The following is a 25,016-nucleotide window of genomic DNA, read 5'->3' on the forward strand; positions in this document are numbered from 1 at the left end:
GAATCACATTTATTTAGGCACAGTGTATAAATAATTTATGAAAATGCCGTTCATTCTCAAAAACCTTTTTTGTAGCGCCCTCTGAAGAATGGCACATGTCATTGCTTTGTGATGCAGTCCTTGTAGTGATCGGAAAGGCGCTCCTAAAGTTTGTCTGCTAGGAAACGCCCCTCGTGTGTTTTGTTGGTGCGCATTTGCATTCGTTTTTCCTTGTTAATTTGGTGTGAACTTAATTTTTGTTGTGCGTGGACTTGCGAGGTGCGTTGTATCATCGGTGAACACGTTTAGTACCGTGCCCGGCAGGCACGGTGAACTACGGGACGATGCTGCCAACGGTTGGAGCGGAGCGCTTTCGTCGGTACCTACAGAAACGATGTGCTGTACAAGTTGCAACAGCAACTCCCGTACACCTGGCGTTTTTCTGCACCATTTTCCTCTCATTTCCACAGGTAACGCGAAACTATTGTACTGTTAATATGTGCACGGGGGTTGTGTAAGGGGACGTGGTGGTGCTTCGAAAAAAATGGGTGTAAAGCTTTGTTATGTCACAGTTATCTCTTGATTCAGGCTGGCTCAGAGCAGGCTGGCTCAGAGCAAGTTGTGTCAATTACTCTAGGACTTCTCAGCGTAGTACCACTCGAATTTAAACGAGTCGCTTTAATTGTCTATCTCAGTGTCTTCTCTATGGCATTACAACGCTTGTAGTGCTCCTTGCTTCCGGCACTTGTATGCGCAAGCATTATTTCCATCGCAGTACTGTGTTGTGCTGCTCCGTGCTGCGCTGCTGCCAGATCTTTCCTGCTATGTGCTTTTACATACTGCCGTCGCTTTGGTTTGCATTGATCCATTTTTCCTCTTTTTACTTATCTGTTGCGACACTTGCCTAATAATGCAACCAGGAAATTGCAGGCGTGAATGCTGAGTGAACTTCTGTAGAAACCCTTGTCTACTTGATAAGACGCCGGGACAGCTGCAGGGTGCTCGCTGCACTTTCGTGAATCGGCATTCCTGCGGCCCGGTTTTCTGCATATAGATGCAGTGCCTAGTTCTTTCTCTTGTTGGAAGTAGTTCTGCTGTTGACGCTTTCATTGCTCATAATGCTATGTGTTACGGGTAAAGTCAATTTTTCGGCGCGTAAGGAAAATCATAATGCATGTAGTGCCCACGAACATTTTGTACTTATTGTATACGTGCTCATTTTGTGCAGTGTGGTAAATTTGTTTTATGTTCATCCTGGAATAAAATTCAAATGTCTTGATTATAGCATGACTTTGCGTTATTTCTTCTCTTAGAACAGAAGTACACAAACTGAGCAAGCATTATATAACCTTGATCTATACGTAAGGCACGCACACCTACCTGCGTATGTGCGACGAAATTAAACTTAGCAGTGGCGTTGGTAGAAATTGGTATCGGAATAAGGAGTGGGCACGTTTTTTATATAAAAGGGGGGCCGGGGAGAGTGGTCAAGTGTCATTTTGGGCTCTGTATCCGAAGGCAGAAAAAAAATTCCGGTCGTGTGGGGGGGGGGGGGGGGGGTGTACGTTTGCCACCCGCTGCAATCAAAATAAACAACTGATTGCTTTTATGCAGCAGTGGAAGGCATGGATACAGAATAAAGGTTCAAGGAAGATGCAAGATGCTTTTATAAACACCGAGGCGAATCAAACGACAGTATGCTAAAGTGCGTTTCTCTAGTCCCGAGTATAAGCTGGCGTTGACTTGAAGCACACACGCCAAGGGCTCGCCAACTTGCGTCAGATGGCAATGACATGAGCCCTCAGCGATCAGGGGCGTGCTAAGGCTATTTTGAAGTCAAATTTTCCCGCTAATGCCACCAGCATGACGTCACTTTCTGACCGAATCTTGCGTCACATCCTGTTTATTTTTTGTCCCGCCGGAAGTGTTCCCTCCTCACACAGATGGCGCTAAGCCCCATGAGCAGCTTAAGAGCCGCCATTTTCTGAACGTATGGGCTTCTATGGAAGCTTCGCTACCAGTTATATTTACCTTGTACCCCCTACAAAGCCCTCGGTTATTTTCATAACGGCCGCACAAGCACGGGAGCGAAGCTCCGCCATGTATCGAATATTTCTTTTGGTTCGTTCAGATAAATTAACGCAACAACCCACAGCATAGATGCCCGTGATGGCCGCACCCATGCTGTGAATGAACCACGGCCATTTTGGTATCAAATTGTCTACAAAATAACGCAATTATTTGTGTGCTTGCGCATCCAAGGTAGCGCTGGACACGCTACATACGGGGTTCAGGGCCTAATATAAATATAACGCCAATGGGGACCGATTGGCTAAGCCTATAGAAAAATGAAATTTTGTTTCTGTCGAAGATAATTTTGTTTCTCTCTTCGTCGGAGGACATTCTTTATGTTGCCCCGAAATGTAGAAAAACACTAGCCAAACCCCCTTCTACGGCGAACATGGGTGCTCACGGAGCTTGTCCAACCCTTTCAAACCGTAAACGCATTCATTATAGAATATATGTCAAGTCAAATCTGTATCCTTTGACCAGCCACAACACAACCGTCGATTAATCCCAACCCAACCTTTGTTCTTCCTCTGAGCTTCATCCGAGCGCAAGTTCCTACCGTTGTGTTTCAGTATGCGCTTTAAAGGGGTCATGAAGACTAAACACAAGTTTTGTTCATTCGAAAGATTGCCTTGTTGGAATGTTCATAGTGACAGCACTTTTAACGTAAACTCCGCTACGAAAGCTATATAATTAGGAAAAAAAGGGGGTTGTTCACACGACCCACTATCTCATTTACCGCAGCAGAACCTATCGTGTCATAAGTGCCAGCTCAGCGATTGACTTGGGCCGGCTTTTGCAAACGCAAATTAGGCAGGGTTTCCAAGCTTCCTGAACGAGCTATTGGCGCTTAAGTTTAGGGCACATTCTTTTTATAGCAGTAAGAATGGTGGAATAAACAGTGGAACTACGACAGTACACGTAAACATAGAAGTACCGATGGGCCCCCCTGTTGCTACTGCGCACACTTTGCTTGTTTTAGGTGCGCAGCATTGCGGCGCTTTCGTGTTGTCTAAGACGACACTGGCGGAATGGCGTAAGCGGTGGTGTACTATGTTACCATATTTGTCGAGCGAGCACCATGTTTCACGAAACGATTATTTTATACTTTAACAAAAGAAGCCAGGTAAAACTGCGGTCAAAAACAAAGCAAAGGCAGAAAATGGCCTGCCGCGGTATGGTGGCGCCATCTAGGTTGACTAACGGTGAAGAAGCCTCTGTACCACACTAAACTTAGCTTGAAGAGCTGTTATTGTGACGTCATTGCAGACGTCACAAAAACATGCAATTTGGCGGGAAAATCAACATTTTAACTTACATTGATTAACTTTTTATTAAAAAAAGCATGGGTTGCATCCGGAGAAGCGCCGGGGGCACTATAACACACGCAGTCTTTCGAATAAAACAAACTTCTATTTTATCTGCATGGCTTCTTTACTGCGAAGCTTTATTGTCCTCACTGATGCCGTTGTACGCCAAGCACGAAACACCAACTTTCTCTGATGATGACGGTAAACGATCCAGGGGGAAGTGAAAGAAGAAATCCTTTCCCGTGGCCGGAATCGAACCTAGGTCGCTGGCGTTATGAAGCCGGCGTCTCTCCAAATGCTAAATTTCGACATGGCTTAATCGCTATTCAAAACAGACGACAACCATAAAATCCGTCCTAAGACAAGCAGAACCGCGTTGCTCTGCCTGCCGTGAGGCTGTTACCCTCACCATGTTGGGCCTAACGTCCCATTTTGAGGTTAAGGACTTTATATGCCTAAGATCGCAACTTGGGGTTTAACACCTCAAACCGGCGCACACTCAGAAAAAAGCAGCAGGTACCGATTCGCGCTGCACACCCAAATACCAAACGTTCGGACTACGAAGTGGCCAATTTAAAGTTTATGTTATTATTATAGAAAAGTGGTGCGTATCTCCACAGCAGCACGTACTTGCAGTGTGGGATTAGCCAACCAAGGGATCCATCATGCGAAAGCCGAGCGTTAAAGCATCGTCGTCGTTAGACGGAGGCATGCTTCCTTTTTGTATGTCCTGGGTTTCTCTCCCGGAGAGCGGAAGAAGCGTGGTCTACCCATGGCGCAGCTGCATTTCAACTGGTGAGAAACGGCGCAGGCAGAGCGAGCTAAGCGCCTGTGATGAACTGCGAGTGTGGCGTGATCCGGCGCGCCACCTGTGGCAGCGGTCGCCAGCTGCGGGTGAGGAGGGTTTTGGCGTACAGCAGCGGCAGACCGATTACGACACGAGTCAGCCAATAAAAGCGTCCCTTGAAAACGTGTAGCCGTTCGAACGGCTGTGGCTACACGGTTTTCGGCTATATAATCACCTCGAAAGAAAGTGCGCCATATTAGGCAGCTACAGTAACTTCGTAGTTGAGAATTATTATTTTCAAAAGTTTCATATTTTTGCTTTTCTGTTGAGGAGTTCGCTTAGCCATGTCATAAAAAAGAAATATGCCACCCTTTATATATCACGGCATGAGCTACTGTCTTTATGCAGCGTAATAACAAGTGCTACAACATTGTACGATTTTCTGCTCTCCACAACCAATGTGCATATAGTGTTTGAAATGTCTCATATCGAAAAGTTCCAGCAACTACTTGTTTTACTCAATGACTGATCCAAAGGACGTAGAAGGTGGAAGGGCAATTGCCCCACAGGATGCATCACGAATAAGCGCACTCACAACCTCGCAGTTTATGCCCTTCCCTTTTCTCTTCCTGACCAGCGTATAGCCAGCCCTATTCTGATGTACCACAACAAATGAACCACCCCGAATCCTCCACTGGTTTTCATGGCAACCACAGCCATGCATGCAAAGCAGAGACAGTCATCGGGTATCAGTGTAATCAGTAAGACCGAAAGTGGTACGTAGGTATTTATTCAAATTGATTGTACCATGTGTGTATGATAAACGCCATACAGTAAAGCGAACGTTAAGGAGCTTTGATGATGATGATGATGTTGATGATGGTAACCTCATTTCACTTTCGCGGGCCTATCGGTAGCCACGGGTGATTCGTTTAGCCGAAGAGCAGGCGGATATATTTAGGCACGCATTTGTTTGCGTAAAATAATAAAAATATTATGAAAACTAAAAACGAATATAGAAAGGTACTAGGAAGCAACTTTAATATGTAAAATAAAATTAGTAGAAAAGAACATAATAAATATCAATTGAGAAATATTGGTTTTATAATTAGAAGCAACATTAAACATAGATGTACTTGTAAAGTGAGTTGGATGAAGCTACGCCTCAGTTGTCGTTCTGCACCGCGCGTTTACCATCAATGTTCGCGTGTTTTTTGTTGTTTAAAAAATGGGCGCTTGACTATTATTGTTACACGGCACGGATGCCTTACTTGAAAGAATACGTCGCGAGTAGACGGCAGAATGTCTAACCTTTGTCAGTGGCAGCAATATTCTTTGGCTTGCGGAGCTCATCAGGGTCGTTGTCGAGCACGCACGTGATGCTGCAAAAAAGTGAGAATAAATCAACTGCTAGCCTTGTGACATACAACACGTTGTAATACATTTCCAGATTGTCTTGAGAATCCGCGCAACCAAATGCAAAAAGCAGCGGAAAATCTACTGGGCTTGGTTCCCTGCGAAGACCGCAGCGTTGACAGCGTAAGGAAAGGGTACGAAAAATACTGTGTTACAAATGAAGAAGGATGAAGGAAAGAGTGTGGCAGGGGAGCCCAATTACCATCGGCTTCCAGTGGTCTTGACGATAAAGTTCGCGAGCCGTTTCTGCCACTCCTCCTGAAGCTGTGATACAGTATTCCTACAATATCTAGTGCTGTGTGCTACACAGGGATGTGTGTGCGTACAGTATTGCAGGACGCCGGATTGATCCAGAGGATCGGCAGAAGATGCACTGTTTGCGGTAGCATCGTCATTATTAGATGCGGCGCATCTCTTGCTCTGAGGCATGTCCCTCCTGCGTCGTCGGCGTCCGTCCGTACGCCAACTGCGCATGTGCGACTCTCCTCTGTTCGTCTCTCCCACAGCTGTGCGCAACACTCTCACTCCGGCGCATTAGCATAACGACAGCTGGCGCGCTTTGTTGGCGCGCGCTTCGCTGCGTTAACGCTGCGTTAACAGGTGCTCCGGTGCGCATGTGCGCGCATGCGCGATTCTCTCCCGTGGTCTCCTCTCCTTCAAGCGCTGTGAATATAAAGCGGGTATCGCTCCGCGGCGGTTCAGTCAGCGCTAGCTCTCGTTTTTCTCGAACATCGACGATGAAACCAAGATTCGACCACTGCTGCGGCAATCGCTCACTGAGCACTTTACTGACCATAAAGTCATCAGTCTTAAATGTAATAAAGAGCTGGGTGGTGGTCGCTAAAACGCGTGTACTCTCTCATTTCGCGCATCACACCAGGGTTCCCTCGCGGGGAGATGAAGGCAATTTTAATCCTGTGTGTAAATGTCGACCTGGTGTGACCAGGCTATTGACCGTGTGCTTGTCGATGAACTTCTTGTTCCTGCCGAGTCAGTATCGGGTCAAGTGATGGCAGAAGCTGCTGTCACATAAATAGGCATTCTGTGTGGGGTAAATTTATCAGTGTTTGTGGACTTCGTCAGTGACGTCAGGCACCCGCTACGGATTTGGTAAGCAAGACCGCGTTTCTTTATTGTTTATTTCAAGATATACCAGTGAGTCCCAAATGCAGTGCAACGAAACTGGAGCGTTCATTGAGAAAAAAGGGGTAATGCGCTTGGATGGGGGCTATTTCCGCCTAAGAACATACAAGTTTGCTTTGAAATGATGAAGTTTGTGATTGTGATATATTCAAGTTCATAAGCATCCGTGAGGTCTACAGCCAGTTTCTGGCTTGCACACTGTGTGCCTAATGCAAGGTTAGTGCTCTTATTGCGTTTAGTGGCTGTGTGAGGAATTTTAAGTGTGTTGCTTCTCGTTACAGCCTCAATGAAAAAATTCCATAAGATACTTAGGGCTGTTTACATTTGGAAACGTGAAATCATTTCGGGGGTTTTGCTGAAGTAGACAATGTAACGTACGTAACAAAAACTCACATGCGCGCTTGAAGCAGATTGATGGGGCAGGGGTTTATGATTGTTTTTAATGCAGATTAAGCGTTCTGAATGGCTTTAGTTCAGCTGTTTTCCTGACATGTTACAACGTGCTCTACCATAGCTTGCACTTGTCGCATGAAGTCACCACCACTACCACTAGGCTGTGTTGTTCTGCCGCTGGAAACGTGCTGATGAGCCTGGTTGTAACGCCCTCGGTTCGTGCATTAGAGACCTGGGTTTGATACACATAGGAGCATTTATGACCCAAATGTGTGTTAAAAAACACATTTTTTTGGAAATTAACCCACACACGTATACATGTAAGAATTTTGACATTGTTAGAGATATTTTTACTTTTTACAGTCACCGCCGTTTAAAGCGCCTTTTTCGCACAATGCGGTACTTAAGAATTTCGCCTTAAAAAAAACGCCATCAGTATTTTGCAGCTTGTTCAGACAAAGTTACTTCCTGCTTTGCGAAACGTTTTAGTGTGGCAGCGGTCGTATTTCCGAAGGAGTGTCGCCACTCTTCTAGGAAAGGCAGAGATAACCACCGTGCGATGGCGCTTTCCTGAAACGCAACTACCTGCAAGTACATGGTGGCAGCACAACAATGTGTCGTAAACTAAATAGTGACAACACGACTAGACGGAGAACCAAACAGAAGTACCCGAAGAAAGCTCCTGTTCTGTGGATACTTCGGCGCTGTTTTCTGCCCGGTCATCTCTTGCAATTGTGCTTGGCGATTGTCCAAACCTTCACGACCTATTCTTCATAACTTTAGATCTGGGGCGTAATATGCAAGGGATTACAGGAGGCTCGTCGTATCCAAGAATAGTTATCTCCTTCACTGTGGCCATTTGAAATAAACACGCAGCGTATTTTTTCTAGACCAGTAATTACGTGCTGCTAGGATCCACGAAAGAACTAACCTCACAGTCCTTAGTCCGACAACAACACCGTCTTACCTCCGCACGTCGATGAATCCAGTCGTAAAGCATTCGGATGACTTCCTCAACTCGCCAAGCTTTCTGCACCAAAACGTGCATCCCCAACAAGAAAGGTTATTATAAACAAAACAGCACATTAAAGTAAAAAAGAACAAAAGCGTTCCAAAAAAAGACAATCCGCATCATACTGAGTAGCCACACCCACTAGATGGGCAGGTCTATGGTGCGCCTGTCCGTCTCAGCAGCCACAAGTGACAACCTGCAATCGCAATGTATGTCTAATGCCGCCGCACGTGCAAGACGTCTTTGGGACTTCGTCCATGACGAATGCTCTGAGCTAAATCAAGGATAAGGCTATGTTGTCGCCTTGTGTGCTTTGGCAAAGCGGACGGCACGTTCAGGTGTCATTCCGCACGCGCTAGGACTCTTAGATTTAAAATTCAGTTTTGAGCATTTTGTAAATTTGACACATCAGCCTCTGGAAGATCCCGATCTCTGTCCAAAGAAACGCTTTGGTTGCTATGTTCCACGAAGATAGGAACATGAACGACAACTTTTGTTCTCCCGCTTGCAACTTGTAGAGATTATGCATGAAAAGCGCATCGGGCTGCTATAGACACTTAGGAGACGCGGGTTCGGGTCCCACCGGATCTCACATGTGTTTTTCACTTACTGGTTATAGCGGCGGCCTTATTTTTGTAGAATGAAGGGCGATTCTTAACGACGGCAGAACGGGACACTTAACGAGAAGAACGAGACGAGGCTTTCCCCTTAAAAAGAAAAATCAAAACGATGGATCAAGGAGGATATCAAGGTTCATGTTGTTACGGAAAGAAAACTGGACAGGATAGGTAAAAAATGGAGGGAAATATAGAAAAAGAAGACAGAAAAGGAGAGAGGGGAGAAAAGATGGAGGGTAATTAGAATACAGTAGACTAGAGGAGGGGAAGATTAGGAGGCGAGGATATGAGGGAAGGAGAGAGAAGAAATGAGGACGAGGCGGGAGATCAATTCAGGCAAGACGAAAGGCGGAAAAGAGGGAGATCTATAGGAGGTGGTGAAAGGGGATGACGCGCGTGAGAAAGGGGAAAGCAGAAGGGATTAGGTGTTATTGGCTGCTGAAAAGCTATAGTGTTTCGCAATCATTGCTAAGTAAGCAACCAGAAACGGGGCCAGTATTAAAGCGACGCTTTCAGCCTGTGACTTATGTCGTCTGTAGTCCACCCAAAACGCATTGCAGGAAAGCAAACTTTCTCTAACGATGATGATGATGATGATGGTTGAAGGCAAAAATAAAAACTGTCGCCCCGGTCGCAACCTTACCTCGGTCCCTTGCGTTATGAACCGAACGTCTATCCGATTGCGTCAATTCTGCTCGGCCGAAGAATACTTTATTCAGAGAGGGCCACATGGTCTTGCAAAATGAGCAAACGAACCCACCCTTTTAACGAAGACGATTACCGTACTAATAATCATAGATAAGGTCCGCTCGCTACCGGCTTGGTTCGTTTGGTGTTGGAGATGATTTCAGAAAGATTCGTGTACCCGCATCATTGTTGTTTTGACATGGGGTGGCTGAGTTGTTGTAGCTGCACAAACATCCGCTGAGATCTTAGTAGAACTCGTTTCTTAGAGCGTAAACCCTCCATATCGACAATTTTTCTTGTACGCAAGCTCTTTATTGGCCGCTACTGTGATTTGGCAGCGGCGAAGACGATGGTGACGGTGACGACAATGTGCCACCGAAAGAGCGAAGACAGAAACAAAACAGTGGAGGAAACTACGGCGGCCGCGGCGGCCGCTTTTCTGATGGAGGCGAAAAGCAAAAACGCCCGTGTGTACGAGATTTCGGCGCACGATAAAGATCCCCAGGTGGTCAAAATTAATCCGGAGCCCTCCACTACGGCGCACCTCATCGCCTGCGTTGCGTCGGCGCGTTAAACCCCACAATCAATCAATCAATCAAGGAAACTACGGCGGAACTGTGAGGGGGAGGGCATCACACGCTGCTATGGCGTCATTTATCTCGCTGCCACCCCCTCACACTTTCGCCAGCGACTGCTAGTGTGTACTAGAAGTTTCAAACCACGTGACATTTGCGCTGCAAGTTCAGCAACTATTTGCAACAAAATGCTCTCCGGCAGCGGCGACGCGCTGAGAGATAACAGTACAGTAGATAGCGCAACCGTGCTTTTGCTGATCCATCGCCTCCTGTATTTTTACAATGCCAAATGTATCGCGCGCTTCCGAATGGGATTGACTGGTACGCCTGCAGTGCCTAGATTTCGCAAGGTGGGGCCCCGAGCTGAACCAGTATCAGGCAACCGTAACTAATTTCGAGAGTGGCTTGTGCCTGGTTGCCAAGGCAACCTATGTTTGAGATCACCAAAGGAGGGGGCGCTCCTGCCAGCGTCAGAACACTCGGCCTCGCGGCGGAGCACGTTTTGCCAACGTTGCCGCTTTCCACCACGCGTGGCGCAGGGATGAACCGGGGCCCTATTCTCGACTGCACAAATTGCCGGCAATTTAGGCAATTTTCCGGAAGTCTTTTCTGATTGGCTTTCAATTTTGGTCACGTGCTTCCGGCTGACAAAGCGGTTGTGTGTGGTGTCGTCATTTTGACGTTTCATGTCGTCAACGGACACCAGTTCTAAAGTTTGCCTTATTTCTCGTTACTAAAGGCGCATAATTCTTGGCCGGCAATGAAAAACCAGACAAAATGCGGCGGACATGACAACGTAAGCCTGTCTTTGCTATTCAACAACAATACTGCTTGTAATATACACCCCCTCTGTGATTGGCTAAGAAGGCGTGACGTAATTTAAACAGTTGGCGGGAACGATTACGTCATGCATTGGCAACTTCAGCCTGCGTAAAAGTGACGTAATGCTACGTAACAGCATGAAAATGGCGGTTGTTTTTGTCGCAAAATACAAGCAAAATAGGGCACAATATTGCCCCGGCTTACGGCGCCGCGACATGTGCGGCAATTTGCAGCAGGCGCAGTTTCGCATGCGCGCTGTTTAAAGCATGTTTCCTACCGAAACAAATTATAGTTTCAACTGCTTCCAAGTCAGCGATCATGCGACATGCAAATAACATGTAGTATTTTGCTTTTATGTTTGGCAATGAAATAAAAAATATTTGTTTGGCGTAACCGCAACATAAGAGGGCAGTACAAGCCTCTCCATGACAAAGAGAACCCAATGCATGGCATTTGTCCATACTTGTCCTAGTAAGCTGTTGGGTCACATGATCGAACTCAAGAGAAAAATAACAACTAAAAGTGACTATTTAGTTCATTACAGCGCTGATTGCAGTCGAGCTTGACGAATGAGTGAATCGGTGACATCGGTGTGCTCCGCGGTTATCAGGCGTAGCGCTTCGCTGCTCTTATGTGTCATAGAAGCGATAGTCGCGGCCGTCTTTTTCTGTGATCACGCCATAAACTTGTAACATAGCAGCAGACGATGGCGTGGCGGCGGTGGCGGCAGGGAAGGTGATAACGCAACAAAGCTTGCATTGAAGCAGAGAGCCCAGCTATGTTAATAAAAGCGATTGAAAGAAATAAATAGATACGGTAAAAAAATTGTGCGATGTTCTTTAGCTCGACATCCGCCTTTCGCTCGCTTTTGGATCAACGTTACTCGATCGCCTTGTGGTGTTGGCGCCAAGTCTGACCTCCAGAAATGTGTTTTTCTTGTCAGCCTCAGCTACCGTCTTAATTTTTATAGTACATGCCAAGTGTTTTTATATCTTTCTTGCACAATATTTGATACCTTAGTAGCGATCGTTATGAGTGACTCGTCAAATTACACTGCATGTCGTCATAGCTATAGGTGCAGCACGCACTGATTGCTTACGTCGTGCTTACGCAAAAAAACATGGGCGAAATGCCGGCAATTTGTGCAGTCGAGAATAGGACCCCCGGTCGCGTGACTAAAGCGCTGGGAAGGCTATAGATTGAGGGAGAGTGGCCGGAGTAGAAGGAGAGGGCTTGGTTGGCCGGTCCGGGCTGATGCGTTTGGCATTGTAAAAATACAGAAGGCGATGGCTGATCACATGACCACTTCCTGAGACGCAGCAGATATGCGCCGTGACCGAGAGGACTGCAGTTCGCGCTGCGCATAAATTTCGCATTAGGAAGTACAGTAATCGTGAGTGCATTTTTCCTCTTAACAACTCAAGAACGACTCCCTAAACATCTAAATGTTTTTGACAAATAACAGTCTTCTAGATGAACTTTCGCTACAAAAAGAATATTACATAAGATTCAACGACTGCTTGCGCAAATGTCTAGGGTGCTGGTAGACCATTTCGGCGTGCTAGGCTCCCTCAAACATGTTTGAATTTCCCAATACTTTGGCTACAGAACATGTTTTGTTTTTTTCGGTAGCTGTCATCACGCACCTGATTGTACTGGCGGACGCACTCACTTGGATATCAGGACCTCCGAAATGAGACGATTCCAGAACTTCAGCACATTGTCGAGCTTGACAAGCTTGAGCACACTGTCGCCCTTGTAGCTCTGGACGCGGTACACTTCCGCGTACCTGCTGTCAGACATCATTGTGAACTTGTCAGCGTCCCTGAAAAGGAGCACAAAATAAGAAATATAAAATCACGGCACAATAGAATTCCACGCATTCAGACTCAGTGGTAAGGGATGGTGCAACTAAGCCAAAAACGCGGGTTCCATCCCGACCGCAGTGACTGCTCTTCAGGTAGAAGCGACGTGCCAGATTGAAAATGTGTCGACATTTCGGCGCACCTTATCCCGGATGGTCTGAATGTGTTCAGGGCCCATCACCGTGGCACGCCTCACAGCCCAAGTTGTTGCGTCAAACCCGAGACAAAATCGAAAATGGCACGGTGCCCGCTTTTGTTTCCCATCATCTTACCTTAGTGGCGCTCTAATAGTGCTTAAAAATGTCTCTTAAGCTGCGGGGTGTCCGTTGAGAAAGGAGGTGGTAAGGCTGCTTTCTTGCGTTTCTCGTGCGGGGTCGCTATTGTTCGAGGATATCTAGTAATTTTACGGCAGCCAATTAGGGGTAAGTAATCTGAAGAGTAGTAAGAGTGATAGAAGGGCAGCTCTAGCAACACCGGTTTTCTGCCGGACTCTACTTTTCCGCTTTTATCGAGGTTGTGAACGACGTGGTAACTGCTCTTTGTTTTTTTCTAAAACATACCGACTTCTCTACCTTACCTGATTGGTCAGGTAGAAATGTGAATGCGGGTGATAGGTAAGGAGGACGCAACACACGTTTTTAAACAGGAATACCCTGTAGTTTCATCTCTACCTGATAGCATTTTAAACCTTTAGAACTGCATCGACCATCCTGGGCATGCGAGCCCTCCCTGCCGGGGGCATTTCACTTTTGAAAATTTCTGCCAGTACACCCACGACAACTCTACTTCCTTTATCCAAACTTCGAGCTGGGTGAGGGCTACAGAAACGCGGCTGGAGAGTGCTAGGATTATAAAGCGAGGTGGATTGAGACTGGATGGATTCTTCAAGTTTATTTTGCAGATGTTCATAACGTGTAGAACGGGCAAAGGTTTTCCTTTCCCTGTTCACTAGCTTCCCAATAGGTGGATGTTTGACATGGTTAGTAGTGTGGTTCACACGTCGCCTTCGACAGCCTGTGGGGTCCTGAATAACGGGCGTAATTTCTGTTAAAAGTCTAAGCGGCATACATTCCGAAATTGATCTAAACAATTTGTCTAACTCAATAACGTGGATGGCACTGATGAGCACCCTATATCTATTTGTTCAGGTTTGTATTACATACGGTTGGGCATTTTCCTCCTAGTATGCCAGGGTAAGTGTTTCAATGAACCCTAAACATTATATCTCCCTTGCTATTTTTTTGAGCGAGAAGAGCACATTACGGCGCCCACAAGGTTACTTCTACCGTCTGCGGTATCTGCTCTGCAATCTGCTTCTACCCGTTTACGATTGACATCACCCTGAACGTGGCTTTTTCCAAAGGTTCACTTGATTGTACAAGGAACTGAGTCTTAACTTGTGCGTACATGGCTTTGAACATGTCGGAAAACGTGCTCGGCTCGCGCTGGTTGCAAGCCTTGAGTAGGCTGCCCAACGTGGATTCTTTCACAGCAGAGGTTGAATGCGGAGATCTGAAGAGGACTCCCATTCGGCACCCACTGGCTGCACGCACGAGCTTGAGGCTTGTGCTTTGAGGCCTCTGCGCAGTAGAAATGTGTACAGCATCGTAATCTGTGTTCATAGAACAAGCCTGGAAAAGTCGAAACAGGTGCATAAAATGCTCGAATTGATGTCATACACGATGTTTCAGCGTGACGTGATTTATGCATTGTTAAAGGGAATAATCGTCTGCACACTTGTCTATACACAAGTGACCAAGTTCCGCAGCTAATAATCATCTGTGCACCTGTCCATACACAGGCGATGAAGTTGCGGTACTGTAATTTTATTCTACGTTATCATCACCATTATTAGAAGATATAATCAACGACACACTAAAAACAGCCTATATATCACCCCTGTAGGACGAAGACCCCTCCCAGGGACTTACAACTCTTTCTATTCGGAGTTCTCCGAATCCGTTCTCAGCCCCCCGATTTTTATTTTAGTTCTCTATGGAGGACTCCGTGTCGGTGTAATAAACGTTCATTAACACTGATATGCCATTCAGATTGTCTGATTATCCCTCGCTGCATTATATGGCCTGCTCAGCTCCGCTTATTTCCCTTAGTATAAGCGGGAATGCCTTGTACGCGTTCTTTCGTACTTCTTAACGCTGTCTTTCCAGGAAGTGTTTAGTCTAGAATTTTCCTTTCCATCGCTTGTTGTGCGAAACTGAGTGTTCTTCGGGGTAATTAAATGGCCCATCAGTTTTCTCTCTATAAATAATTATCGGAATTACGCATTGGTTGTGTACAAATTGTTTTTTTTTTCTTGGAGAGACACAGCTTTGTGCTTATTATTTAAGAATGCTTACGGCATGCAGTAAAGCCTAGGCTGATGTTTCGGGGATTCTTATATTAACCTAGTGTCAGTACTGTGTTATCTACATGGGACGAGTGCTTTTCTGCATGTTCATTTGTAACTGTTTACATTTATTTCGTTGTTTTTAGAATAGGTAGCAAGTTTGTAAGTACAGATAGTGAAACATGTGATGCAGCCTTTACTATACTCTAAAGTAACCATGTGGATGCATTCAAGAAAGTCCTTGTAAGTCTTTCTGATGGCGCTGCGAATACCTCCGATACCGGAGGTACTTCATTTTACACCATATCGTATGCACACATCTAAGGACAAATATACACGTTCGGATGTGCGTTAGGACAAATCCTGTTAGCCTACACGAAGTCATCCTCAGTAACCGGGGAGGATGCGCTCTTATTGATGTCAATGTGCAAATTTTAAGCTTTTCCGAACGTCTTTGGTGTGATGAGGCAGGCGTCGTACTCCTGTTCCTCCCTACATTAGAAAGAGACGAGATGCGGCGGCAAAATGGCACTACTCATCAGGCGCTTTCACCTGTAGCTCCCCAGACTGGCCATTTCAATTGCGCATTGCTGTACCTCTTGCGCATTACGATATTTCTTCTTTTGGAAGCATTTCAAACTTACATGTATTAGATTGATGGTCGGGGTCTTATCCCTCCTTAGAGAAGGGTAAAAGGGTGTCACTGTAGCCAGAGTAGCGCTACAGGAAGACGTGTTTGCGTTTTAGATGCCATCTCTAACACTCGGCCTGTCCCGCGTTGACCGGCGTAGTCCGCACTCCTCATTACTCATGCGCAAATTCGTCTCCGTTCTTCTCTCCGACAGCTGTGCGTTATGCGCTCTCTCCGGCTCATTATCATAACAACAGCTGGCGCGCTTCGCCTACGTTCGCATGTGCTCCGGCGCGCTTGTGCGCGCATGTGTGCGCATGCGCAACTTTCCTCCGCCGTCTCCTCTCCTTCAAGCGCGCATATAAAGCGGTGAGCGCTCGGCGCCCGTTCAGTCAAGCGCGCGCTTTCGCTCGACACAGTTGCTCGACTCCGCTTGACTTTGCTCGTGCTTCGCTTGACGACGACGACTCCGTTGAACCTTCCGATGAAGACGGTCGTTACGTACTTGTAACTCTACGTGTGATTGAGCATCATTTAAGGTTTACTACACTTCAACCACATTTGGGTAACCAACATAACGGAAACGCGAATTGAACCCCGCGAGATGCCTTGCATCACCCCAGGGTTAGGGTTCCCCTCGTGGAAAGGTGGCGGAATTTTTTTGCACTTTGCACGTAAAGACTTCGCTCGGGCCAAACACCTTGACAAGGTGACATATGTAATACTCAGTGCTTATTTTTCCATTTAACGAGGCTCCATGAGCATGTTTGATAGATATCAATGCGTATATGTCTTTACAAATGGAAGCTTTTACTAGATTAAATTATAAGCGTTTTATAAACAGTACAACGAACGTCATTTGTTTTGCGAGACAGCCCAACTTTTGTCCCACACAGAAAATCGCCGAACAAATTTGCCCACGCCGTAATACTAAACTGTATATTTCTTACGATGTCACGTTTGCGTATAATCCAACTATATAAGGAACAACCCCGTACAGTTCGTTAGCTCATGTTTCTCACATTTCGGCCGTAGCAACCACGCCTGGTTGTAACTATGCGCGATATACAATGCGGCGTGAAAATACGATCTCTCCTAAAAACGTAAAAATGCTGTTTTTCGCCCAATCTAATCTACACGGTTCTCAATAAAAGCAAGCGTCAGACAATGAAACCCGTGTCCCACGCAGATATTCCAAGAATGAATTTGTCGCGGCCGTATAATAATGAAGTGTATTTTTCTTGCGGTTCCACTAGGCCAAATACGCTTGCATGTATACTCAAATGTTTGCCTTGCCTTTTAGTCGAGATGTTTATAGCATTTGTTTTTTTCCACTATTTAAAATTTTTTTCATTTGGACTCACCGACGACGGCGGGGTCGTCTGCTCCTTTTTGCTGTGTGTCGAGCTCCTGCTGGCCACAACCGCTGTCTGGACCTTCTGGAAAGGTTCCTCGCCTAGAGATAAAAACAAACAAAGTAAAGACCGAGCGTAGAGCCGCTCTGGCATCACGGTTTTTATTAAAAGAAAACAGGCTCTTAGGAAAGGTCTAGCTTATTAATTTGAAGTATACTAAAACGCGTGAATAAGTGTCTCTACAAACAGGACACCATCGATTCTTCTACGGTGCTGAATGAGTCTCCCCCGATTCTTCGCGTTTCCGAAGCCTAGAACATAGGCTTCTTTGGATTCTGACAAATCCTAAGCTTATCAAACGTACCTAACGTACGTTGCGCATTTCTTAGTATAATTGCACTGCCAAAACCTTGTTCGAGGGCTCAAGTATGGCTTCGGCTTCATTTTTTGCCGCACAAGAATCTCAAATTCATCTGTCTATGGCGTAGACGAACTAGAAAAAGAAAATTCGAAACAGCTAGTAAAGTTGGAGATCAGCTGCAGCCTTTAAAGAATTTGCTACAGTGGGTGAGCTATGTTTGTCCCAACGGTTTTTCACTAGATCAATGCTACGAAGAGCTCACTTTGAACGGAGCATCTGCTAAAAGCCGGTAAGTGAGGGCGGCGATACAGAATAACATTTACGTGCATAAGACCAACAATGTTCCTGGTTCGCAGGAATGCACAGAAGAAAAACTGGCGGAGTTCGCACTCTATCGCGCAAGGTTTTAATCATAGCGAATCTGCAGGAATTCTTTCTACGTGAACACTGAAACGCTCATCACCACTTTTTTGTACAAGTTTACAATTCTTTATTTAGACGTTCTGTCATCGCGTTGCACTGTGGTAGTAGTAGCATCGTCATATGCATCGATATCTTCGTGTTCCCTATGCCAACAATTACATGCGAGGTAGCGCTTGACAGCTGGGGTGCCGCGGCGTCGCGTACGTGCACGACGCACGCGTAGCGTTTCAGGAGTCCCGTCGAGGTCTCGTGGAGTCCCGTCGAGGTCTCGTTCCAGCTGTGTCGTTGTTGGTAGCTAGGCAACCCGCCGCCCTATGCGGAATCTTCGCCAGGTTTTAAATAAGTGCAGAACACTTAAGGGGCTCGCCATGTCGTCGGAGGTCGTGTCACTAGATAGGGTTCCAAAGTATCGGCACTCTTTTCTCCTATTGTTCCCAGCCGCCGCCATGATCATTGATTAGTTCGCACCACGTGACATTTGTTTACACAGCGATGGTTCATATACTCCGGCATTTTGCTGTCTATGCGGTTTAGACGGTCAACCCTGGTACATTTACCTTGTCACCCGCCGCGGTGGCTCAGTGGCTACGGCGTTGCGCTGCTGAGCACGGGGTCGTGGGTTCGATTCCCAGCCGCGGCGGCCGCTTTTCTGATGGAGGCAAAAAGCAACAACGCCCGTGTGCACGATATTTCGGCGCACGTTAAAGACCCCCCAGATGGTCAAAATTAATCTGGAGCCCTCCATTACGGCGCACCTCATCGCCTGCGTTGCGTCGGCGCGTTAAGCCCGACAATCAATCGGGTTTACCCTGTCTTCACTTCTCTATGGCTGCGCGTGACTGGCGTTGATCGGAACGCGAATCAAAGATAACGCCTGTAACAGCGTATCAGCAGCAGAAGTGTGCCCGAAGATGCCGTTTTCCTGTATATTTGTCGGTGTTGTTAACAAACAACCCGGCCAAATTTAGCGGCGAGACCGTAGAGGCGGTAATCGCGCAACACTCATAAACACCAAAATGGCCTTTGTTGCTCACTTGCGTGCTTCAGTGGCGGTACTCTTATAACTTATTTAGCGACACTAGTCGTAGCTCTTTCACTGTCAGAATATCTAGCAACGACTAGAATCAGGCGGCGCAGCGAGATGACGGACACAAGTAGAGACCCACGTCATTATGGCGTCATGAACCCCACAGAAGCTTCAAAAACAAGCGGTGTATGTAGTCATAACCATTCTGAACTCCTGAACCGCTGGCGCTTGTCATACGCTCCCCGTTGTTTAGCGAGAAGACTACTGCAGGTACATCTTGAACCGCGCTGTATTAAAACTTCAACAGACAAGGGAAGAGCACACAAAGACGGGACGAAGCATGAACTAGCAAGTGGTTTATTTTCCCGAACACACACAGACACACATAAAAAGACACTGGTGCGAATCAAGCTAATGAATAGATAACAAGAAAATGCCAACCCGTCAAAAACACCCCTCTCGTCTCAGTGCCTTCTGCGCATGTGTGAGCAATTCTACCTCGCTATCTGTGAGGGTGACTGACGGCATTCTTATACAAGCGTCTGTTTCCATGATGGCGAAGGCTTCTAGAATCCCCATTTCTATCTTCTCTCTGCATCGGCCGATAGACACTTGTTGTGGTGAAATCTGGAACGCTGGGGCGTTGGCGGCAATAATGGCAATGATCAGCAAGCCTCCCCGGGTGAGTAATCTGCTGGCAGTAGTTCCTATGCTCTGTGAGCCTCGTATTGACACAGCGGCCCAACTGTCCAACGTAGCACTTTCCGCAGGGTAATGGTAGATGATAAACAATATCTTTTTTTTTTGCATTCTACAAACTTGTGCTCGTGCTTGGTGGAGCAGGCGTCTCGGGGTTTCTGCGCACTGGTGACGTTTTTGCAAAGACCTATCAATTATCTCGCACTGTGAAAACAACCAGGAGGTCATGTCTTGCAGTAATCTTTTTTAGCCCATGCGCCACTTTATGGATACATGGTAGTTCGACTGACCGCGTTTTCGTCTTTGATTGTTCCCCTTCCACTGTCGTTTCCTTTTTCATTACTGTCTTTAGCGCTTTTTCAGCCACTGCCGCTAACCCGGCAAGAAACCTGCTTGCCCTTAGCCTGTCTACTTGAACCCTGAGGCTCTACTCCATCTTGTGCGCGCAAGACTTCCTGAGACTCCGAATCATGGCAGAATACGCAACGTTTCTCCTCGCCAGTTTCGAGTGGCCCGAATCTTTCTCATCAGCTGCTTGTCCCCTCTAGTCAGGTATCTCCAGCACGTGTCGCTAGCACCTTCCAGTATCTGCAAGTCCAAGAAGCTGATGATCGACTGTTCTGGCAATTATAATGTAAATTGGAGCCCCTGAAACGCCTTTCTGAATATTCAAACAATTCTTCCTGTATCGACACTGGCCCCTTTCTGAAATGGGAAGCACTGGAGGAAATTGTCTACATAGCGGAAGGCAGCCAACACGCCTAGTTTTTCCAGCTGTGGTGCTAATGAACGGTTCCCCTGTGCCATAGAGAGATTGTAAAGGTCCGCCACAAGGCATGAGCAAATGCAAATCCCTTCGCGCTGGCTGTACAATGTTCCCGCGAACTGAACGTACAATGACTGCCGGTAGAACCGCACCAATTCCAAAAAACCACTGACACTCGTGCCGCATTCGTTCTGGAACCTAATGATTCCGAACCTATCAATGCTATCTTGTACTATCTACAAGGCTGCTCCCTGCGGAATATTGCAATACCTGTCTTTCACGTCGACCGACACGCACGTTACCGATTAAGTTTCCGTCAGGAACACAATCACCTCTTCTGATCCTTGAATCATCAACGGGTCTTAAACCATTCATTTTGCAAGATGGAGCTGCAGGTATTTCGCAACATGCCTCTGCAGTGTGCCCTGGTCTTCCATAATCACTCTAAACGGCATTTCAGGCTTATGCGTCTTCACAGAGAAAAATGTGTCAGGCATAATTCTTTACTGTGTTTAACGCTCTTCTCGAGCTTCCCAAAGTCCAATCGTCCGGACAGGTTCGCAGCTTTCTTTTTTTGTCAACTTCAGCCGTTTGTCATCATAGCACATCTTGTGGAAGCTCTTTTGAAGCGCTTCTTTCGCTTTCTTCTCTTGCTCTTCCTTCGCGATGACAACAAACCTCCCTGTTTGTCGGACGTCTGCAACGTCAGGCCGTGGTCTAGAAAGTATTCCACCGTATTCTCTGGATCGTGGCCTTTCACTTTTGCCTTTGAGTATTGCCTAACGCATTGTACTCCTTCCAAAACGCAAGACACCTTCTGCTGGTCAGGAACTCGGTCGGCTACCGCGTGGACCATGCCGAGCAGCTGAACGGGTGTTGAAGAAGGTTACACTGCAAACTTGGGGCCTCTGTCGAGGGTAGCCTTTACCATGTCTGGTAGCACGCTTCCCGACAGGTTGACGCGATACCTGCAGCTCCATCTTGCAAAATTACCGATTCAAGACCCGTACACGATTCAACGATGGGAAGAGGTGATTGCATTCCTGAAGAAAAATTAACCGGTAAGTGCGTGTCGGTGGACGTGAAGGACATGTATCGCAATATTCCGCAGGAAGCAGCCTTGACGACAGTACAAGATAGCATTGATAGGTTTGGAAGCTTTAGATTCCAGAAGGAATGCGGCAGGAGTGTCAGCGGTTTTCTGGAATTGGTGCGGTTGTACCTGCAGTTACTGCACTTTCAGTTTGCGGGAAGATTTTACAGCCAAACCGAAGGGATTTGCATTGGATCATGCCTTGCGCCGGCCCTTTCCAATCTCTTTATGGCACAGGGGATCTGTTCCTTAGAACCACAGCTGGAAAAACTAGGCGTGTTGGCTGCCTTCCGCTATGTCGACGATTTCCTCCAGTGCTTTCCATTTCACAAAGGGGCCAGTGTCGGTACAGGAAAAAAATGTTTCACAGTTTAGAAAGGTGTTTCAGGGGGTCGAATTTACATTCGGATTACCAGAACAGTCGATGGTCAGCTCCTTTGACTCCCAGATACTGGAAGGTGCTAGCGTCACGTGCTGGGGATACATGACTAGAAAGGACAAGGACCTGATGGGTAAGATTCGGGCCAATTGAAACTGGTGAGGGGAAGGGTTGGGTATTCTGCCATGATTCGGAGTCTCAGGATGTTTTGCGCGCACAAGATGGAGCAGAGCCTCAGGGTTCAAGTAGACAGGCTAAGGGCAAGCTGGTTTCCTGGCGTGTTAGCGGCAGTGGCTGAAAAAGCGCTAAAGACAGTAATGAAAAAGGAAACGACAGTGGAAGGGGAACAATCAAAGAAGAAAACGCGGTCAGTCGAACTACCATATATCCATAAAGTGGCGCAGGGGGTAAAAAAATATGACTGCAAGACATGACCTCCCAGTTGTTTTCACAGCGCGAGAAAATTGATAGGTCTTTGCAAAAAGGTCAACAGTGCGCAGAAACCCCGAGACGCGACGCCTGCTCCACCAAGCACGAGCACAAGTTTGTAGAATGCAAAAAAAGATATTGTTTATCATCTACCATTATCATGGGGAAAGTGCTACGTTGGACAGTTGGGCCGCTGCGCCAATACCAGGCTCAGAGAGCATAGGAACAACTGCCAGCAGCTCACTCACCCAGGGAGGCTTGCCGATCCTTGTCATCATTGCTGCCAGTGCGCCAGCGTTCAAGATTTCACCACGACAAGTGTTTATCGGCCGAGGCAGAGAGAAGATAGAAAGGATGATTGTAGAAGCCTTCGTCATCATGAAAATAGACGCTTGCATAAGCGCGCCATCAGTCACCCTCACAGATAGCTAGGTGGAATTGCTTACACATGCGCACAGTAAGCGCTGATGCGAGAGGGGTGTTTTTGACGGGTTGGCATTTTCTTGTTATCAATTTATAACCTTGATTAGCACAAGTGTATATTTATATATATGTGTGTGTGCTGTGGAAAATAAATCAGTTGATAGTTCGCCCTTCGTCCCGTTCTTGTTTGCTCTTCCCTTGTCTGTCGAAGTTTTCGTACAACGCGGTTCAAGAAGATGTATAACCAACTAGCCCCTGTTTTAGCCTTGCTTACTGCAGGTACATTTGAGGCAAAATCTGTGTATATAAACGGCAGCCCTCGCGTCTATTTAGTTAAGGACGCCCGTTGGGTTCCTCTAGCTGTTCCTAGCCCACCTCGTTCCTCCCAAGATATCAGGTAAAGCATTGCTCAACGCAATTTAAATTTACCGCGCTCTACTATTCCAGGCAGGGTGCGTCGATGACAGCGCTGCCATATGGTGCAGACGCGCGTGATTAGAGGCACCCCACTACAATGTTTATAGAACATCGTTGCCATACACCACAGGCGTTCCAAGCGGAACGTCGAACCTGCCTAGTGGAACTTCTTGTTACTGTGGCCGTTTGGTTTCTTAACATTGTGGCTGAAGCTGTAGTGGCGCGAGCAAAAGCTGGCGACGATTTTCTGCAGTTGATGTAGTATTAATTTGATATCGCAAAAACCAAGAATCTATGAACTTTTCAATAAAGAAACTCTGCACATGTCACTTATGTGTTGATTTTCTGCCTCCCCATTTGCGTAATGTTTTGTTCTTGTTCGACAATGCGTACCAATATGGAGATTGCCACCGGACTTAGACATTTAGGTTTGGCTGTGGGTTGATAAGACTGTTGTGCAGATCCTGTTTCACTTTGGCCGAGTGGCTGAATAGGGTCCAGACAGGCAGACAGAAAGACACACAGACAGACAAACCTACATACAAACCAAAATTTCTGCATTTAGGTAGCTCAAGAAAGACTATCGTCTTTAAAAAAGAGCTCAATGATTTAAACCAGCCGCGGTGGTTCACTGGCTATGGAATTCCGATGCTGAGCCTAAGAACGCAGTTTAGATTCACTTAAGCGGCGGCCGCTTTTTTGACGGAGGCGAAAAACAAAAACGCCCGTGTGCACGAGATTTCGGCGCACGTTAAATATCCAAAGGTGGTCAAAATTAATTCGGAGCGTCGGCGTCGTTAAACCTGTTAAAGCGTCGGCGCGTTAAACCTGTAAATTAAAGCTGAATGATTCAGCGCTCTACAAAAGGCGCAAACGCCAGGGGCCTTTTGATTTCATCTCAGCAGCACGAGATGCAAAGTTCATTCAACGCACAAATTTTTAATTGCGCACAAGCAGCCTGGCTTCTGTTCTTGCTCGTTTGTGGCGTAAAACGTAAAATTAGAAGGACTTATTTGGGTGTATTAGTATTTAAAACTGACGTTCTTTCGCCCACAAAAAAATACAAAACCAAATACAGACAGGCAGAAGCGCTGGAGCAATATAGTTGGAGAATCTAGCCTGTGTAACGTACGTTAGTCACGGTATGCTGTTTGCTCATCAATTTCTTTAGGACAAAACTGTTCTCCACCCGCGCAAGTTTGTGAATCAATAATAATCCACGCGCTCATAATGAGCAGCTAAATTAAAATGTGCTATTGCTTCGGCTTTCCCATAAAATGGCAAAAGTTTGTTTCTTTCCTCTGAGGACCACCGATGCACCAGCATTTACAGTTCAGACGCTGATAGGTCAGCCACAAAATAAAGCTAGCCTGTAACTCTCACGAAGCTATGTATTACCAAACAGAAAATTGAGACGCCCGTCTTGTTTCATTAAGGGGATTTTTCTTTGCTTCAGCTTCTGTAATAGCACTCGACCACACGACTCACTATTTCTCTTACTTTACGAAAAAAAGATTGGACAATGCGTGTTGTTTAAAGAAACCGTTTGGCACAGTATCCGCTCGCGATTGTGGGATATAATAAATACAATTGTTTAACATAGAACACGGGAAAACAGAATCCTGGACAGTGCCATGATCATATGCCACGCACATGTATCGGGTTACCCATGCAAAGGCCTTAACACGTAGCCCATAAGATGCCTACCAGCCCTGTATATTTGCTGAATTTAAAAACAAAAGCTTCCGCATGACTTCCAAATTATACCAGGTGGTCATATCTTATTCGTCTCATAGAAGGCTAGACAGCCTTACTTTGTTCACGCAAGCTGAAAGCAAGTTAACAGAAATTTTTTCCTACGTAACGCTATAACGTCGCCGCTGATACCGCAGTTCTTACCGAAAGGTGTCGGCGCTTCCCGAGCAGTTAGTGCGTCCTCGTAGCCAGACGTTGAAGACGCTCTCGATGCTCCGTCCGTGCTCGGATTCCG

The 25,016-nt window shown here is 46.5% G+C and overlaps 1 protein-coding gene across 1 annotated transcript in view; it reads right to left on the reverse strand.

Annotated features, from left to right (window-relative positions):
• LOC144180226 (serine/threonine-protein kinase haspin homolog) overlaps nt 1-25,016 on the reverse strand; it is a 79,892-nt gene that overhangs the window by 16,242 nt on the left and 38,634 nt on the right. Inside the window, exons 2-3 of the mRNA XM_077708606.1 lie at nt 12,484-12,636; nt 5,458-5,528 (exon numbers count right to left, since the gene is read on the reverse strand). Coding sequence (XP_077564732.1) covers nt 5,458-5,528; nt 12,484-12,636 — 224 coding nt within the window. The remainder of the gene's footprint in view (nt 1-5,457; nt 5,529-12,483; nt 12,637-25,016) is intronic.

Source organism: Haemaphysalis longicornis, unplaced genomic scaffold (genome assembly GCF_048455015.1).
Source record: "Haemaphysalis longicornis isolate Haplotype H1 unplaced genomic scaffold, Haemaphysalis longicornis Haplotype H1 scaffold_4, whole genome shotgun sequence".
Classification (NCBI taxonomy): Eukaryota; Metazoa; Arthropoda; class Arachnida; order Ixodida; family Ixodidae; genus Haemaphysalis; species Haemaphysalis longicornis.